This window comes from Oryctolagus cuniculus, chromosome 8 (genome assembly GCF_964237555.1).
Source record: "Oryctolagus cuniculus chromosome 8, mOryCun1.1, whole genome shotgun sequence".
Taxonomy (NCBI): domain Eukaryota; kingdom Metazoa; phylum Chordata; class Mammalia; order Lagomorpha; family Leporidae; genus Oryctolagus; species Oryctolagus cuniculus.
In genome coordinates, this window is record NC_091439.1 from 94,678,984 (window position 1) to 94,698,843 (window position 19,860).

General features: G+C 42.3%; 1 protein-coding gene across 17 annotated transcripts in view; it reads right to left on the reverse strand.

Annotated features, from left to right (window-relative positions):
* Nucleotides 1-5,073: 5,073 nt before the first annotated feature.
* Nucleotides 5,074-19,860, reverse strand: part of RUFY3 (RUN and FYVE domain containing 3) — a 101,347-nt gene continuing 86,560 nt past the window's right edge. For 8 of the 17 annotated variants that reach the window (XM_051819714.2, XM_070048049.1, XM_051819720.2 and 5 more), the window contains 6 exons: nt 16,589-16,708; nt 15,726-15,825; nt 13,306-13,370; nt 9,824-9,851; nt 9,067-9,135; nt 5,074-6,515 (listed from right to left, as the gene is read on the reverse strand). In XM_051819714.2, coding sequence (XP_051675674.2) covers nt 6,372-6,515; nt 9,067-9,135; nt 9,824-9,851; nt 13,306-13,370; nt 15,726-15,825; nt 16,589-16,708 — 526 coding nt within the window. In that variant the 3' untranslated portion in view covers nt 5,074-6,371. Of the gene's footprint in view, nt 6,516-9,066; nt 9,136-9,823; nt 9,852-13,305; nt 13,371-15,725; nt 15,826-16,420; nt 16,729-16,928; nt 19,222-19,860 lie in introns of those variants that run through there. The other 9 variants (XM_051819724.2, XM_051819723.2, XM_051819726.2 and 6 more) reach the window with 4 other exon arrangements.

Genomic DNA, 19,860 nt, shown 5'->3' on the forward strand with positions numbered 1-19,860 from the left:
ATCAGCCACTTGTCCTCTCTCAGGCAGCCCAGCCATCAGTTTCTGACATGAGTTTCTAATGGTTTTTAATATATATAAACACACACATAAAAGCAGATATTAATACATTTTTTTAGATATATAGTGTACTATGCATACAATTCTGTATTTTTTCCACTTAAAAATCCAAAAGATCATTTTATATCAGTATATATTTATTTATAAAATCTTTTCTCATTCTTTTTAATGATTGTATAATGTAGATCTATGCAATTTAGCCTGTCACTTTACTGATGAACATGTTGTTTCCAAACTTTTACTACTATGATGCAGAAATGATTGCCTTATATAAACTTGTCATTTTGTAGATCCATAAATTTTTCTGTAGGATAAATGGTTAAGATTATGTGCACTTATAATTGATAATATAAAATTAAATCTATATCTGAAGTTACTTTATAGCACCAGCAATGCAAGTGCAGAGCCTCACTGACACAGTAGCGTATTAGCCAATCTGTTTTTTCCAGGTGAAGAAAAATTTAAAAAAGTACTTTCTTAACTAGGTAGTTTCTTTGTTTTAGAGCATTTGAGTTCTTTTTCTGTGAGTTGTATTCATATCTTACCAGTTTTTTTTATATTTATTTTTTATTTATGTGAAAGGCAGAGTTAACAGAGATGGTGAGACAGATGTTCCATCTACTGGTACACTCCCAAAATGGCTGCAATGGCCAGGGCTGGGCCAGGCCGAAGCTGAGCCAGGAGCTTCTTTCAGGTCTCCCACTTGGGTGCAAGGGCTCAAACACTTGGGTCATCTGCTGCTGCCTTCCCAGGCACACTAGCAGGGAGTTGGGTTGGAAGTGGAGCAGCCGGGCCAGGAACCAGAGCCAAAATGGTATGCCAGTGTCACAGGTAGAGGCTTGACTTGCTATGCCATGACACTAGGTCCCTCTTTTCTTTTATAAAAGCCCTTATTTTGGGAAATTTCAAATGTAACAAAAATAGAAGAGTATAGTAAACTGTCACTCGTAATTATCAGTTATGGTCAGTCTTGTTTCATCTAAAGTCTCCATTTATTTAACTATCATTAATTTAAAACCAGGTCCTAAAGAGCATTAAGTTATCTAAATATTTCAGTATGTCTCTAAAAAGGGATTTTAAAAAATCATCCCTAAAATATTAATAATTTCTTGTTAAAATAATTGATTTCCTGAACTGTCACTTCAAAAAATTGCTCTGAATCAGGATCCAAACAGTCCCCAGACTACAGCTGGGTTCCATGCCTATTTTGCCTTGTAACATCCTAGTGATAGCAGGTCCCAAGCATACAAGCAGAATGCCTTTACTCAGTCAACATTTTGCATTCTTTCTCACATACCTTTGGGCAGTCTCTTTCTATATTCCTATCAAAGTGAATTGGAGACATCTGTACTTGATTCTTAAGCTTGTCAGCACACAAAGGGACTCAAACTGTGTGTGAGGAAAAGGGAATTAAAAGGGAAGTTTATTTTGATGGCAAAAATACAGAAATTGGTTCATATGTTTCCATAAACTTTTTGAAGACCCTTGTGTGTGTGTTTTCTAAAAGATAAGCATACAGTCACACGAACCAATGTTAAGTCTGACATTTGATAAATCTTGATGTTTATATCACCCAAATCCCTAGCAAGCTGGAGGATGTTTCTATCATACCAGATTTCTTCCCTTCCTTTGCAGGGATCTGCTGATAAGATTGTGTTCATCATAGTTTAGTTTCACCTGCTCTAGAATTTGATCTAAACAGATTCATATAGTGTGTAACCTTGTGTACGTTTCTTTGACAGCATATTTTAGATTCACCCATGTTGCAGCTCTTTGTTCCCTACTGAGTAGTATTCCATTGTATGAATATGCCACAGTTTAACCCATGACCTGTTAGGTGAACAACTGATGGACAATGGGCTGTTTCCAGGTTTTGCACTCATAAATAAAGCTTATGTGCTGTGAACATCTTGTGCAAGCCTTTTTGTGAACCTATGTTTATTTTCCTCTGGGTAGGTACTTGAGAGTGGAATATCCGGAGTTTTAAGATTGATATATTTTAAATTTTACTAGAAGTTGACGTACTTTTCCCAGAGTGGTCATCCTGTTTTATGCTCCCAGAGCCCAAGTCGTCCATATCCTTACCAGTGGTGCTCTGTCTGTAAGTTAGCCACAGTGTGTATAGTGGTACCTCATGTGTTTAATTTGCTTTTTCTGACAATTGATGTTCACAGGCCATTCAATTATCTTTAGTGAAATGAAGTTTCTGTTTCTTGTTTTTCTTCATTGGTAGATTTTCCCATCCATTTATTTTTCACTGACTTTAAGAAAGAAGCTATACATTCCCTCCCATGACCTGCATTTTGCTATATTGGGTTTTGTCTTGGAACTTAAGTCACCGAAGCCCTTTATGCTGCAATGAGCTCTAAATGCTTCCCCCTCACTTGTTCAGAGATTATTTTTTTTAAAGATTTATTTATTTGAAAGAGTTACACAGAGAGAGGAGAAAGAGGGCTTCCATCCGCTGGTTCACTCCCCAACTGGCCACAACAACTGGAGCTGAGCCCATCTGAAGTCAGGAGCTTCTTCTGGGTCTTCCTCGTGGGTGCAGGGGCCCAGGGACTTGGACCATTTTCTTCTGCTTTCCCAGGTCATGGCAGAGAGGTGGACTGGAAGTGGAACAGCTGGGACTGGAACTGGGTCCATATGGGATGCCGGCACTGTAGGCAGCTGCTTTACCTGCTATGCCTCTGCGCCGGCCCCCAGAAATTTTTAAGTGGTTCAGTTCTTAAATATCCCCTTTTATGGTTTCAGGGATTTGTGTCAGCTATAGGACATCTCGGGGAAATGATTCTTGGGAAGTTATGTGGTGATGAGGTATGAAGGTGTTATAAACAAGGCAGACTCTAGAATGTGGATGGGTTCAGGGAAGGTCACAGAAATTGCCAAAGTGCACTTAAAAAGCCCACAAACAACTTCACAAGAATATATATATAAAAAAAAACCTTGTGATCCCAAAACATACCTGCTTCCAACAAATAAAGCTCTCAACCTTCTGCCACTTCATAGAAAGTAGCCAGCATTTGGGAATAAGGACCCAGAACCAGGGAGACTAAGTCCCAGTTTCTGATAGGCTGGATGTAATTCCGCTGTCCCTGGCTCTGTAGGAAGACAAATTGGGGAGTACAAGTAGTGGTATTCTTTCTAACCTGCTCTAACATAAGAGGTTTTGAGACAGGCCTTGTAGTTGAGTCTGAGTGGTACCTGTGTGTCAGTAGCACTTCCTGGAGACTCGCACAGGTGGTTCCTTCTGCCTGCCCACTGGAGGTCTGAGGTGCTTATTAGCGCAGCAGTGCTTGCTGGTTCTACTTTTAAACAAATTTCACACTGTCTGAAGGACGTTTGTTCTCTTATCCTAGGTGTAGAAGCTGTGCTGATCAGATACTTGGTTTCTGACTTCTTATAATGAATGCCATGCGTACACAAATCTTTACCCAAAAGTAGTGTGTTCACATCAGCCTGGCCTCGGGAATGTTGAGAACAGGACTCTAGGATGTTTATGAAGAAACTGCATGGATTTCAAAATGTTCTGCACCAAAATAAACCACTTTAAAATTTTTCCATTTTATTTTATTTTATAAATGTGAGAAGAAAACAGAGAGGGCTCTCATCTACTGGTTCACTCCCCTACTATCCACAATGGCTGGGAGCTGGGAACTCAATCCAGGTCTCTCAGGTGGGCAGCAGGAGCCTACCTGAGCCATCATTGCTGTCTCCCAGGGTCTGCACTGGCAGGTAGCTGGGTCAGGAGCAGAGCTTGGTTTTGAAACCAAGTACTCCAGGATAAGATGCAGGCATTTTAACTGCTAGGCTAAATGCCCACTCCCATGAACTAAGTACATTCATAAAATAGGGGACCTCAACAGTTGACAACTCTAAGCCAGCAAATGTCTAAGAATCATTACAATTTGACCTGAGAAACTTAAATTAGGCTAAGTTATTTGAAGGAAAACTTACTATAAACCACATAAGTTCACTTGCTTTCTGAAGTATAATTTTTTAAAAAAAGAGGGCCTGTGGCCGGCGCCACGGCTCAATAGGCTACTCCTCTGCCTTGCGGTGCCGGCACACCGGGTTCTAGTCCCAGTCGGGGCGCCGGTTCTGTCCCGGTTGTCCCTCTTCCAGGCCAGCTCTCTGCTGTAGCCAGGGAGTGCAGTGGAGGATGGCCCAAATACTTGGGCCCTGCACCCCATGGGAGATCAGGATAAGTACCTGGCTCCTGCCATCGGATCAGCGTGGTGCGCCGGCCACAGCTCGCTGGCAGCGGCGGCCACTGGAGGGTGAACCAACGGCAAAAGGAAGATCTTTCTCTCTGTCTCTCTCTCCTGTCCACTCTGCCTGTCAAAAAAAAAAAAAAAAAAAGAAAAGAAAAGAAAAGAGGGCCTGTGGTTGAAATGAGGCTGCAGTGGACGCTGGTCCTGAGAGCAGCTTCAGAATCAGGAGGCCAACCTAGAGTCCTTTCATGAAATAGTTAAACCCTTTTAAGAGCTCCACCATACTTTTTATGTAAGATTTACTTGGAAGAGTTAGAAGTAGAGAGAGAGGTCTTCCATTCCCTGGTTCACTCTTCAGATGGCCGCAACAAGCTGAGTCCATCTGAAGCCAGGAGCCAGGAGTTTCTTCAGGGTCCTGAAGATGGCACTTGGGAAAAAAAAAATCAGTGGCAAAGGAGTTGTGGCACAGGTTGGGGATGGCTTCATTCCATATAAGAGTGCGTGGGATCAAGTTCTGCTTTTGCTTCTGATCCAGCTTCCTGCTAATATGCACTATAGAAGCAGAAGATAATGGCTCTAGGAATTGGGTCCCTGATACCCACGTGGAAGACCCAGATGGAGTTCCTGGTTCCTGGCTTCAGCCTGGTCCAGTTCTGGCTATTGTGGGCATTTGTGGAGTAAGCCAGTAAAGAAGATTTCTTTCTGTCTCTGTCACTTTTTTTTTTTTTTATTTAATCTGTCTCTGTCACTTTGCCTTTCAAATAGAAATAATTAATAAACTAAAAAACAAAACAAAAAAAACTCAGCTAGAATCATTAGATTTTATTTTCCTTAGTATTCAAACTCCAGCTTGGCCAAGTAACAGGCAAGACTTCTAGAATAATAACCCTTTCCCAGGCTGTAACCCATGCTAGCAGACAGAATTTATCAAATAACACAGTGCCAGGATGTTTCCACCCAGAATTCTAAACCAGCCACGGAATCATTTCTTCTCAGGTACTAATTAGAATCAAACAATCTAGACACATGCAACATAATCAAAACAGTGTATACCATGTCTTTCCTTCCCTTGTTTATGCGCTTCCCTCTCTCTCCCCTCAAAGGGTTTAAGAGATGTTTGAGAATTGTCCTTTCTCAGAAGCCCATCTACCAGCTCTGGAATAGCATAAGGAATTCCTTATTTAAAAGAAACAATTTAATAAATATTGAGCTAAATGTTGTCAGCAACCAATTAAATTAGTTTGTTTTACTTTTCAATGACTTAGCTTTTATTTAATCAATACTTCGTATGTGCAAAAGGTAAACCCTACCTATAACACTCCTTAAAGTTTCCACCATGACTTGGAGAGAAGGGAGGGTTGGGGAACAGAGCCGGCTTGTTTTGTGGTAGAAAGAGTCTGAAAAGGACATGTTATTTTGAAGTCAGTAAGTGGAAAAATCAGCAGTGTTCATTCTTGCTGTGATGATGAGACACTTGAAGGCCAAGACCAGGAAATGCTGGCCCTCAAATTCTAATATATTAGATTGTTTCCATTACATTGAAAATTTATATTACGCTTTAATTTCTTTTCCCTGAGTCTGGGTTCACAGTCTGGAAGAGATACTTTAAAGAGGTAGTTAGGGGGGTGAAGAGGAAAGCAATGTTTATGTCTAGTAGCACCTGGGAAAGTAGGTAACATCTGTCATTTGGATCTCAATTAACATTAACCTTTCCCTCTGCAAGTATAATAGAGGGAGATGATAATTTTCCTTTTTATTGTAATCTGTTTGGACTTTCCTATTACACCCCCTCCCGATAATATTATCACTATTGAAAATAAATAGCCCTCCCCAAATGTGCTATCAAATAAACCCTTCAAAGTGGGTTTGTTTAGATTTAGAAGAGAAAGGCTCAACGGAGTCACTTTTATTTATACAGCTCTTACAGGAAATTTCTAGCACCTCCAGTGCTGCTGCCTTTTCTCCCTAGACCTGTTTACTTACATCATTCCTATCAACTCTAGTTGATCCTTAGGACTGAGCTGGAGGAGAGTCTGACACCTAACACAGGCAGAGAATGGCCCTGAGTGGACATTTTGGTCCAGGTTGTGGCCTCCAGTCTTACGATGGGCTGGCAGAATATTGCTGCATCAGCAGCTTGTGACAGGGATTGCAAACTCGCTCAGGCTTGATACTGGATGGCAGAGGCAGTTCCTTTGTTGAACAGGCATTGCAGAAGGTTCCTTTGCAGTTCTTGCACACATTCTGTAAGAGGAGGAGGAGGAGGAGGAGGTTAGGTGGGAAGTACAAGAGCAGCAAGGCAGGATGTGTGGGCTATAAAGGCCAACCCTGGTAGATGCTCAATGCCTACTTAAGCACTGACCGAATGTCTGCTGTGTACCTGACCACACAGACCCGGTCTACAGGCTCAGTCTAATTCTTAGGTTGAAATGAACAGAGGGAGCAGTGCCAACAAAATCGAAAGAACAGGTACTACACAAATTAGTCACCTTTGAAATACATTTCATACTTTTGCTTCTGTTCACTCTCAGATGGGTTAATTTTTTTTTAAAGATTTATTTTATTTATTTGAAAGGCAGAGTTACAGAAAGACAAGAGATGGAGATCTTCCATCTGCTGGTTCACTCCCCAGAGGGCCTCAATGGCTGGGGCTGGGCCAAGCCAGAGCCAGGAGGCTCTTCCAGGTCTCATACATGGGTGCAGGGGCCCAAGTACGTGGTGGGCCATCCTCTGCTGCTTTCCTCGTTGCATTAGTAGGGAGCTGGAATGGAGGTGGAGCAGTCAGGACTTGAACCAGAACCAGGCAGATGGTCTAATTCTAAAATGAGTTTGCAAGTATCTAATCATACTCCAAATGACACAATGACCTTGCAATGGATTGGGTGGACAGGCTGGGATGAAAAGATCTGCTATGAACTGAAACTATAAATTTTTTTTAAATTTTTTTTTTTTTTTACAGGCAGAGTGGACAGTGAGAGAGACAGAGAGAAAGGTCTTCCTTTTACCGTTGGTTCACCCTCCAATGGCCGCCGTGGCTGGCGCGCTGCGTCCGGCGCACTGCACTGATCCGAAGGCAGGAGCCAGGTGCTTCTCCTGGTCTCCCATGGGGTGCAGGGCCCAAGCACTTGGGCCATCCTCCACTGCACTCCCGGGCCACAGCAGAGAGCTGGCCTGGAAGAGGGGCAACCGGGACAGAATCCGGCGCCCCGACCGGGACTAGAACCCAGTGTGCCGGCGCCGCAAGGCGGAGGAGTAGCCTAGTGATCCGCGGCGCTGGCTTGAAACTGTAATTCTTAATATACTGTCCTTTCCTATGATGCTCTGTAAGCATATCTTTTGGGATATCAGTGAAGTTGGAACATGGCTTCTTGCATCCTTTTAAGGAAAGTGGGTGGGTCACTGGGTTGTGTGACTGGTAAAGTTCTTTGGTGCCTGCAGAGCCCCATGGTCTTAAATGCTTCCAATCTAGCTCCCTGCTAGGAAAGCAGCAGCAGATGGCCCAAATGCTTGGACCCTTGCCACCCAAGTGTGAGACCTGGATGGAGATCCGAGCTCCCGGTTTCAGCCTGGCCTAGCCCTGGCCATTGCACAGAAGTGTGCTCTCTCTCTCTCTGTGTCTCTACCTTTCACATATATTACATAAATCTTAAAAAAAAAAAAAAAATGCTGTGAGTAATTTCCCCTGTGAAATGCTACTGTCATTGCAAACAATGCCTCTTCCTGAGGGCACAGTGGATCACTTACCTGAGAGCCTGAGAAGAATTTCGATCCGACATGCTCAAGTTACTTTGTATGGCTTCGCAGCCAGAAGTCAGACTTTGGTTAGCAGTTTCTTCTATTTTGAACCATATTTCTACAACTGCAACTTCCAGTTCTATAAAGGTGGTTCCTCTGCCATCTGACTGTGTGACTCTAAGATGAAGTCATGTCCTAGTTTTGTTCATTAAAATGCAGCATGATCACAAATGGTAGTGTGCGGGTTGTAATCCTGCCCTGGGTGTGTCTCCTGTATCTCGTCAAGCACTTGCTTCCTAAATTCACTGTAAGAACACTTCTAGAGTGTCTACCACGAGTGCACGCTGCACCAGGTGCTGGGGGAGACACTGTGAGGAGCCACAGTTCCAGCAGGACACGGAAGGACACTCGTGCTCTCTCAATACTTCTTTCACTTGGCCCGCTCTAGGGAGACAAACTAGGGAGGTGCTGAGGCAGAGATCCTGGTGCACCCATGGAGGGGGGACAGTGAGGAGACAGTCGGGGCGGGGGGCGGGGAGAGCTCCTTTCCCCAGTTCCGAGCAGGACGAGTACTGGAGGCAGATTGCACTTCCGAGCCAAAGTCGGGCTGAAATCCAGACTTCACCACTTAACGACGTGAGTAGCTGGGAAATGCGCTTAACGTCTCTGAGCCCAAGGCTCTTCATCTTTAAAAGATGGCACACAGGACACAGGATGTCCAAGACCAGGACACGGTCTATTTTTTCTTTTCTCCTCTTTCCCCAGCACATTCTACACAGTGGGCATCCACAGATATCTTATTTACTCATAAATTTCTATTTGCTTATTTGTTCTAAATTATGTATACAGTTTTTGAGACTAATTTTAATGGGAATTTACTGACATGACTTGCCAGGACTAAGAAAGAACAGGTACTCCACAACATCCCCTTTGCTTCCCCATCCTTGGCTCTGGGAGAGGGCACTCTGCACTGCACACGTCGCGGTCCCTGGTACACGGTCCCTAGTGGGCCTGGGAAGGGGCAGGCAGTACATGGCGTGCCCAGTGAGGAACCCGTTACCTTTGTGAGGCTGCCGCCTTCCTGGCACAGCTGACACACCCAGGGCTTCTCTGAGAGCAGCAGCAGATCCTAAACCAGAGAGTGAAGCAGTCAGTTTATTTCAGTGTCAAAAACATGAATGCTTTCAGAGTATGCAGTTTTTGGCCATAAAATTTATATAACCACACTACAGACTACCTGGAAATGACACTCCCATATGCTTAAACTTTCTGTGATAGGATCATCAGAGATGTGTCAAGGTGGGCGGTCTGTATCTGATTCTTATTTAGTGGTCCCATTCCTGTTATCTCACTCTACCATGAAGAATTGAGAGAAGGCATCATTTTATTTCCCAACAGGTCTGTGACTCAGACACAGTAGCATATATAGTCTTTCTCTGGGACTGTCACATGCTATTACATTCACAAAATATTTTACAGCCATTTTTGTTAGTTTATTTCTGTGATCAGGAAGTGTATTTGTCTCCATTTTATGTAAAAGACTAAAGGACAGGGAAGTAAACTGAGCTTTCCTGGCGTCCAGAGGTTATTTCAAGTCAGAAGTAAGAACTGCTGTGTACTTAGCAAATGGCTTAAAGCCGAGCTGCTGCCTGTGAGAGCTTCCGGCAGTCCCCTGTTAGGGCCATGCAGTTAAAAGGATGGGACGCAGAGGCCTGGCCTCATTACCTTCCTCCCATGCTACCTTGTTCACTGGCTAGACGTGGTACAATCAACTTCATAACTTCTACAAAGTATTTTAAAACATGAGGCTCAGTTACCTGTTCACTGGTAGGGTGGGACTGCAGCCTAGAACGGATGGAGAATACAAAGAGTTAAGGAACAGCAATTTACTGTATTTCCACTGATACCACCTCAAAAGCTCAGAAGACAGTCTGTCAAGCAACGCTGTAGTTCCTTTACACAGCTGTAGCTGGGAACCACATAAATATTAACTGTAACCTCTTAAGGTTTTAGAAATTTTGGTTACATCTATTACTAGTTTCTGACCTTTCACCTATATTATGGTTACATTTAAAAACTAGATTTGGAGTTATAGTTTATGCTTCTTTATTAAAAGCAACAGCATTCATGGCCAGTACATAAAACTTCAAAGCCCACTGCCATGTATTTTAGTAGTTTTGTTTTCCCATCAGATATTGTATTAGTTTCTTCACTCAAATGAGATGGTCACATGAACAGCCATTCAGACTGACTATTTTTTTATGAGATTAAACTGAGCGAACTCCAGTTATCCCAACTTGGACTGGAAGCCACACAAGCAGAGAAGCCAAGTCTCTGGGTTCTGGGGGAAATGCACCCAAGACTACCCTGGTGCCTGTTCTCTCAGCTGAGTGGCAGTGTAACCCCCAGACACATGCCGGTGTTCCTTGGACCACAAGCCTAGCAAGCTTGGTGTGTCTGACGATGGTAGTTTTGGCTGCACTGGGTCCTTAAAGTTGCTACCAAGGAGTGCAGAGACAAAGGACTTAAACCAGAGCACCTAAGCGGTGTGTCCTCTTGCCTTTCTCTGCCCATTTTCTCATCTGTAAAGTAGGAATTATACTCAAGTAAGAAGAATTAAATGTATTAAGGAGAAAATAAATGTAAAACCTACATTCCAACCTCAGAGCACATCATGGATACCAGGAAGAACTCTTAAATTCCTAGGGTCTCAATCAGAACTTCACATTTAACAGACATTCCTATTGCTCAGGTCAAGATTTGATTTTAGTGTGGAACGAGGCTGGCCGTGAAAGACCTGGAAGCCCAGTTTATTTTACAGTCCTATTTTGTTTATTTATTTCAAGGAAATTTTACAGTCTTTCTAGTTCCCTTTCCTGCGTCCACGCCGATCTCTGATGGACTCGTGCTGGATTAAACCATGCTCTCTGAGAGAAAATGAAAGACTCTGGTGTCATCCTGGCTGGCTGGGCAGCGAGGAAGGTATTTTAAGGTAGAGCCCCTACACGAGCTGCTACACGGCTGTGCTGTGTCTCTTCTCCAGCAGCTCCTTTAGCTGCAGGTGACATACTACCTCACTTTTTTTTTTTTTTTTAAGTTTTCACTCATTTGAGAGGCATACATGCACAGAGACAGACAGGCAGGCAGGCAGAGAAAACTCCAATCCACTGGTTCACTCTCCCAAACACAAATGCCCGCAATGCTGCAGCTGGGTCAAGGTGGAAGCACCAGGAGCTGGGAAAGCAGTGCAAGTCTCCCCGAGAGGTGGCAGGAACCCAATTACTTGACCCATCAACTGCTGCCTCCTATGGCCTGCATTAGCAAGAAGCTGGGAGTCAGGAGCGAGAGCTGGCCATTAAATCCTGCACTCTGATCTGGCACACAGCTTCTCAGCTGCTAGACCAAAGGACACCCCTACCTCATTCTCCAGGCATCAAAGCCTAGAGACAGTGACTCAACAAGGACAGGGTATGGTTCTCTCAAAACACCTCCATGGTATCTTTCCTTATCACTAAACTCTCCTTCCTTTGAAAATACATTTTAATAGCAGTTTTATGTTCACAGCAACACTGAGTAGAAAGTGCAGAGATCCCCCTCTCCTCCTGCCTCTGCAGGTTCTCCCATTATCAACACCCTGCACCACAGCGGGTGTGCTACAACTGATGAGAACACACTGATAGGGCGCATCACCTGGAGTCCATCGTTTACATCAGGAGTCACTCTTGCTGCTGGGTGGGTTTGGGCAAGTGTGTGGATGACCTGGCTCTGCCGCCATTACAGTTTGACATAGGACAGCTCCACTGTCCTAAAACCCTTTGAGGGGGCCGGCGCTGTGGCACAGCAGGTTAACGCCCTGGCCTGAAGCGCCAGCATTCCAAATGGGTGCCGGTTCAAGACTGGGCTGCTCTACTCTGGTCCTGGGAAAGCAGTAGAAGATGGCCCAACCCCTTGGGCCCCTGCACCCGCATGGGAGACCTGGAAGAAGCTCCTGGCTCCTGGCTTTGGATTGGCACAGCTCTGGCCATTGCAGCCAATTGGGGAGTGAACCAGCAGATGGAAGACTTCTTTCTCTCTCTGCCTCTCCTCTCTCTGTGTAACTCTGACTTTCAAATAAATAAATAAATCTTAAAAAAAAAAAAAAAAAAAAAACCTTTGAGTTCTGCCTTCTTATCCCTCCCCCTAACCCCTATCAACCACTGATTTTTTTTTTTTATTCTCTCCATGGGTTTTGCCTTTTCTAGAATATCATATAGCTGGATAGCCTTCATTTGTTTCTTTTCACATACTTGAAAAGTAAAGTGACACAGAGAGACAAAGAAAGACACCTTCCATCTGTTGGTTCACACCCTCATAACATGGGCTGGGACAAGCTGAAGCCAGGAACCTAGAACTCCACCTAGGTCTCCCCTGTGGGTGGCAAGGGCCCAAGCACCTGAGCCATCATCTGCTGCATCCCAGAATGCATTATCAGGAAACTGCATCGGCACTGGCACTCTGACAGAAGATGCGGGTGTCCTACTGTGTCACAATGGCCTCCACAGATATCCTTAATGTTTTAATGCAGTGGCATTATGGAGTACTTTTATTTCTAACCTTCAAAGATAGTGTTTCAAAGAAGTCAGCTTCCTTGAAACAATCATATGTTCTTCATAGTGAGCCAGTTAGACGAAGAATTATGAAAAAGTAATGAAGTTATTTAGTTTGAGCCCTTACAGGGGAGGGGAACTTCTGGCCATGAGCTGTACAAAACCTGAAATCATTTGGCGCGGTCCTGCCAAGCCAACCACAGGCAGACCCAAAAATCAACATAGCTACAGCAGGCTCATTTTTAAGTTAATCATTTTGTATGGCCTGTGAAAGACGTAAGTAAATATCTAGCTGGCCCCTGGCAGAAACAAGGTTCCCTACCCCTGACAGGGAAATGAGGATCCTGGGAACCTGGCACACGGGTGGAAACAGTCACAGTCACAGCCATTCACGGGCCTGAGAAAAGCCATGACTCATAAAGATGAGGAAGACTGCTCTAACTGGTAATTTGAGTTTGGGGATTAATCAGGCAAGAATTCAGAGAGCAGCTGGATTATTCTGCTTTCTTCTGAAGTGGCCTAATGGGTCTGATTTAATAGTACGTGATCACTGGTTATTTACTTCCTCTTCAAAATGTCTTTCTGGCATAGGACTATTACAAGTCAGTGCCTGGTCTTTGTCGATGCCAACGTATATCAAAGCGTCCTCATTCCCGCTTCCCCCAAATAACTTCATGTATCTTAGTTAATAGTAATACTCGATTAACAAACACCTGCAGTTTTCTTCCAGGGGCTTTTTTGGTTTAACATTTTCCTCTTGATTTTTGTGCTTCCCATCCTGCCAAAAAAAAGACACACACACACACACACACAAAAAAAATAAAAACTCAGTTTATTAAGTATTCAGATGCCAAATGATGATATTGCAATTTTGTTCTGCAACCCCCAAATTCAGTAAAGCTAAGTAGCTTTTTAATTGGGAGAGGGATCTGACTTTCAAGCATATTTTCTCCTTCTCTTCTCCAAAAAGCTTCTTAATTTTTGGATAGTGTTTGCAACAAATGACATTATTTTTTAATTCCTGAGATTCAAATAAAATCCAGAATGTATTCTATTTACTTATAAGTAGGCTCAAGATTTCAGTTACTTCTTAGGAGAAATATAATTTTATTCTTCCTGACTTAGCTCTGAAAAAACCAAGTGGTCATCTCCAGCAGACGGTGTGATCCTCTGGACACTCAATCGAGCAGGAGCCTGGCTACCAAGACAACTTCCACAACCGCCACCACTCAAAGTGTCTACTCTCAAGTTCCAAACCGTATTTTGCCCAATGCTCTGAAGCCCTGCCTGGACAGTTTTTAGAAACAAATTCTTTTTTTTTTTTTTTTTTTTTTGACAGGCAGAGTGGACAGTGAGAGAGAGAGAGAGAGAGAGACAGAGAGAAAGGTCTTCCTTCCGTTGGTTCATGCCCCAAATGGCCGCCATGGCTGGTGCACTGTGCCAATCCGAAGCCAGGAGCCAGGTGCTTCCTCCTGGTCTCCCATGCGGGTGCGGGGCCCAAGCACTTGGGCCATCCTCCACTGCACTTCCGGGCCACAGCAGAGAGCTGGACAGGAAGAGGAGCAACCGGGACAGAATCCGGCGCCCCGACTGGGACTAGAACCTGGTGTGCCGGCGCCGCAAGGTGGAGGATTAGCCTAGTGAGCAGCAGCGCCGGCAAAACAAATTTTTTTAAAAAACAGATTTATTTACTGATTTATTTGAAAGGCAGAGTCACAGAGAGAGAGAAAGGAAGAGACACAGAGATAACTTCCATCAGCTGGTTCACTCCCCAAATGGCTGCAACATCCAGGGCTGAGCCACGCAGAAGCCAGGAACAAATCAACTCCATCCTGGTTTCCATGTGAATGGCAGGAGCCTACACACTTGGGCCACTGTCTGCTGCTTTCCCAGGTGCATCAGCAGGGAGTTAGATTGGAAACAGAGCAGCCAGGTCTTGGACCCAGGTTCATATGGGATGCCACTGTTGCAGATGGCAGTTTAACCCTTTGTACCACAATGCTGGCCCTGGGATAGATTTGTGCACACTCTCCTTGCCTGCCTTGAACCACCGCTATCTGCTTCCAAATGTAGAAACTCGAGTTTCTAGGAAGGAAGGTCAATGTAAATTACCCTCCTGGAAATCCCACTGCAAGGCAATTGAGAATTGAGAAACCTAATGTTCATTGGGAGAAGAGTAACAAAGGCTATGATTTTAAAGAAACCTTTGTATACCCTTTAGATTTTATACTCACTATGCACAAATAATAAAGAAAGCATGTGACACAGAGTGGTTCTTTGCACATTTTGTTAGTAACAGATACTGCATTTTCGCATTCTTTTCTACTTTCTAGCTCAAAAAGCAGCAGCAGCTCACTCTATAAATTCTAAATAGGAAGCATGTAAATTTGTCTTGCTTTGATACAGTATGTACATAAGGGAGGCAATTTTTTCTCTGCAGTTTGTCTTTGATTTCAAAAGTATATCACACTTTTCTGGTTTCATTATTTGAAGAGGTTGGCTCCTGGTGATGATCAGACCTGATTTGAGCTCTCTCATCGCCGCAGGTGCTGGAAGCCTTGCCTTCCAAAGCCATTCTGCAGAAATTTCCACTTGTGCACTTCAAATCACTCTACATTAATTATTCTCCCTTTCCCAGGACTAAGTTCCCTCTCTTCCTATCTATTCCCAAGAGGAGATTCTGAGTATACTCAGACTGAAATCCTCATGATTTTGAAGACAGTATATACAGAAACAAACCCACATTTAAGACATTGTGTTAAAGTGGAATTCAGGCTGGGGAGGGGTTATTATACCATATTATTGAAAATATTAGCAGATAACCAAGAAAACACATATTTTTGTTAAGAGAGCACCATAATCTTTGTTTTAAAACTTAAAAGGAAAAGAGAGTCACTGAAAGTGATGACTGTTAAAATCCACCTTTCCAAATGAAGTCAAGTTGGAGAATGTGCTAAAGGCAGACCCAGAATCAAGCTTTCCTCTGCTCACTCCATCCTTAAGTTTGCTGTGCACATCCTCCAGGCCACAGCTTGATTCAGGAAGTGAATCCCCAAAGAAACCCCACAGGCCCATCAAGGTAGCCTTCAACACTACCCTAAACGTCAGTAAACAAAGGAGTAACAGATATTACCATCTTGGGTTCTGGCTTTTGGGAAGCCCTTCCCGGGATGCTCCTGTTGTTCTGTAACCGTCTTTCTCTTTCCAGTTTTAGTTCCAACTCCAGCTGGTTCCTTGGATGGGTGGGAGAGGAAAGGAATGAAAAACTTGGATTTCTACATTCACATTGTCTAAAGAACGCTGAACTCTGGTCTTAAAATTAAAATTTTCAGTACATACAGTAGTGAAGTTTCAATACAGTTCCATTTCATATTACTTAGCTGGTCTCTTTATAGCTATCTATCCAATCCTCACTCACACCCTCATAACCACTAGTGTTCCTTCTAGTTCTCTTCTTTATATCCAACAAAGCACTACTTATGTTTGAAGTCAGTGGCTTCAGCATAGAAGTGAGTCTCATTTGAGAGAGAATACAGACTAGTTAAGGGCTTATATCAGAGAGACAGGTTTTAAAATGATCATGTTGCCATTTACTACCTGTGTGAATGGGATACACTTAACCCCTCCAAGGTTTAATTTCACCTGAAAGCAAAGCAATAATATTGCCTGCTAAGAGGGGTGGATGTGCAAGGAGAGATTGCATGTGAGGTGTTTGTAAAGTGTCTGGCACATAGAATTCAGTAAATACTAACTTTTATTATTAGGATTATGTTGGCCATTAATTACTATTAATCTAGGACCATGGACTCTAATCTCCTAAAGGATGTTGACAGGATTTGGGGAATACCAAAGCTTCCTGAATTCCAACTCCAGAGGAAGGACATTGAAAAGCCAGAGCTGAGATGTCTGAAGGCCATGAGCGCCCCTTCCTTCTCCTCCTGTCTGGCCCTGAATTACCCATGACCACCCTGCCAGTTCAAGCTGCCCTCTCTTCACCGCTGCCTGGTGAGCTCCTCCACTTCCAGCTGCAGACTGTTGATCTTGTCTCCAAAGTCCTGTTTGAAGAGCCGGTTGTCCAACTCAGCAGACTGGCGGCCTCGCTCAGCCTGGCGCAATCTGGATGTGAGCCACATGAACTTGTGATAAAAAACAAAACCATGGTGGGGAGGAAGACCAAGTTCACAACACAAAATAAAATAACCCAACGAAGACGGCATGGACAGAGAGGAAAAAAACTGCGAAGACACAGGGGAAGAAATTAAGGGGGCAGAAAAGATGGTAAAGGAACAAATTCTAAAGAAACACAAGATGATGGTGAACCAGGCAGAGGAAAAGCTGATTTTGCACTTTTTTTATTCTAATACTACAGTTTACAGCCATTAGATGATAAACATTAAAACAACACTTTTTAGAAAATTCATATCCAAAGCCAACCTCAAATACACAGCAATTTAGTTAAATCCACTTGCTTGTTTGTTCTTATTTCCTAATAGATCTGGTACTTTATATTTCTGTTTTACACACATAACTGGAACTTGCAAATGGGCAACTACCTTATATGTGGAACTGTAACATTAATTTTTCTGGTCCTTTCCCCAGACCATGTACATTATTAGCTCATGGGACATTCTACATCAACCCTTCTCCAGGCTCCGGGTTACTGTATAGTAAAAGCCTTTGTCAAAATTTGGTTCCCTCTCCTATTTCATTCCTGCCTAGTGGTGTGTGACTAACGGCCTCGGCACTGGGCCTGAGTAAGACTCATGACCATGTTCTTGAGAAGATTCTGACGGACATTTTCTCCTAAGAATCTTTATAAATTTGCACCTATGAAGAATTATGTTTTACAAGGTAAAAAATTGGGGGCTTTATATAATAGTATTTAGAAGCATGCTATGTGCAGTCTTTAAGTAGTTTTATTTTGGAGTTTGATCATTCCTTCCAAATGCTTATTAAAAAGGCTATCACAAAAGGTTGCTGAAGATGAGAACAAAGTGGGAGCTGCATTTATAAAGGTGCAAAATTATAAGAACTAAAATAAGTTCAAGAGCACAGGATCTTCCAGGAAGCTGATCTAAACATATGTTCTTTGACTTGATTTTGATTCAAATCTGTGCAAGAACCTACAAATGCACCCAGGGAATCTACCGCACTCCTTTAATCATGGTTTTGCCAAGAAGAAGCTAAGGAATTTGAAAAGCTGGAAACAAAGGGGTTGTCTTTGTCTTCACCTAAGCAGCTGAAATGCCGCAAAGTGTATCAGAATAGGGAACAAAAGGGAAAAAAGAACCCAGAATACTATGCCAAGATCTTTTGAAGGAATGAAGGCTTATGTGACGCCTGTACTCCAAATCAAAAGCCATTAGTAGAAAAAAAAAAATCGAAGTACTTATAGGGTTATTTACAACGTAAGAGCTAAAAGGGTTAGATCTGTGATCACTTAGAAAAAAAGCCCTGCTAATATTGCTTGTGGATATCTACTGGGAATATTTATTTGTTACTAACAAAGAATATAAGTTTATCATTTATCTATTTCCTTTTCTGAAATATTTTTAATAATTAAATTATTAGTTTCCCAGAACCTTTAACAAATCCCCATCTGCACAAAAACTCGTAAGTAAAACATTGCTGGGAAAGGAATGGCAGGAAGAAAATAATCACTTATGCCTACGTCTTTTCACTCTAGTAAGAAAAGCAGGACAGTTTTGAAAAATGTGTAGTGCTTATAATTTTTTTACAGGAGAGAACATTTTCATTAACATTTTTCTCTCTGAGTTATCTAAATAGAAAGTGGAATTGCAACAAAATGGCAGAGGTAGAAGATGGCAAATATTAGGAGGGTTTTCCCAAGCTTCCAAGTTATGTTATCATAAGTTACCTAATTCCTAACTGTATCTCTATGTACTTTAAAGAAATCTAAGGATGCTTTTTTTTTCTTTTTTCTTTTTTTCACCCAAAGTCACTAAGGCAAAAAAACTGCAAGCAATCTTGGTTATTGAGAGTAGAACTGTAGGGAAATACTTTAGTTCTTATCCCTGGGCCTGGGGACGAAATCTATACAACAAAATTGAAAAGGGGCCATGGCGTAACAGACACAGAACTACTTTGGAAGAGTCCAGGTTCACACGCTAGTCACCTCTAGTTCATTACACGGCAATGGCAGAACAGGCTTGCAGACACACACACGAACAATGCACCAAGAATCTGACATTATCAAGGACTGGGCTGTAAAGGCATCCTTAATATATGCACAGCACTCCAATTCCCTAGGCTTCTGTTTTAATGGTGTTTTATTTATTGGTCAACTCGTAATTAATTTCTCAAAGTTTTATTTGGCATTTAATTAGGAACCTATACCAAATTTTCTAACTCTGGGCAGAAAATAAAAAAAAATTCAACCTATATGTCCAATTATTTTTTTAAAGTCCAACAAATTCAAAGTCAACTTTTGGTGATATTTTCTATAGGGTCAGAATTTAAACATAATAACTTTCTGATTTCTTCCTTTTACAACTGTTGTGATAACAGACTTCTGAGGTGACCAACTGCAAAACGCCTAATGATGTTTTGGAATCAGTTTATTTGCTGCACTATTTAAGGTCTTTGCCTGTTTCACCAAATCCTTTTCACTAAATAAAATAAAAATGAAAAACGGAGTGAAAGGGGAATGAGAAAACGGATAAATAGGAAACACAAAAATAGCAAGAGAGTAAGTCAGCTTAATATTCAAAGAGATGTCATCATTTTAGTTCTATCTGTTTTAAATGACAAGTCTAAAAAACACTGAAAAGTAATTTATACATTTCAAAAGCACAACTAATGAACATGAAAATGAATTTATTAAATAATAAATGTGTAACTGCTTATGAGAAATTACTTAAATAACTTTCTTTCAGAAGTGAACCAATAGTGTTTATTTATCAGCCATACCAGAGGCTTGAAGCTCATTTATTAATTTGCAATTTACTTTTGAGTGAACGTTAACATGTAATGCTGTACAGGACTCTCCCTGGTTAAGAATCACCTAAATAAAAGAAGTCATCCATTCATTTATCTGCTGAATCAATGTCCTGAATATTCAAGGCACTGTGACAGATCCAGTGGGAAGGAGCTTAACAGATCAGTTAACTAATCTAAAGGAACTTATACTCTCATTGGAGGGTAAGATACAGGTTGAAAAGGACTACAAGATAAAGCAGACAGTAGGAAGAGTTATAAGTGGTGTGGATCCTAAGGATATACGCCATGGAAATTCCAAGAGAACAAAT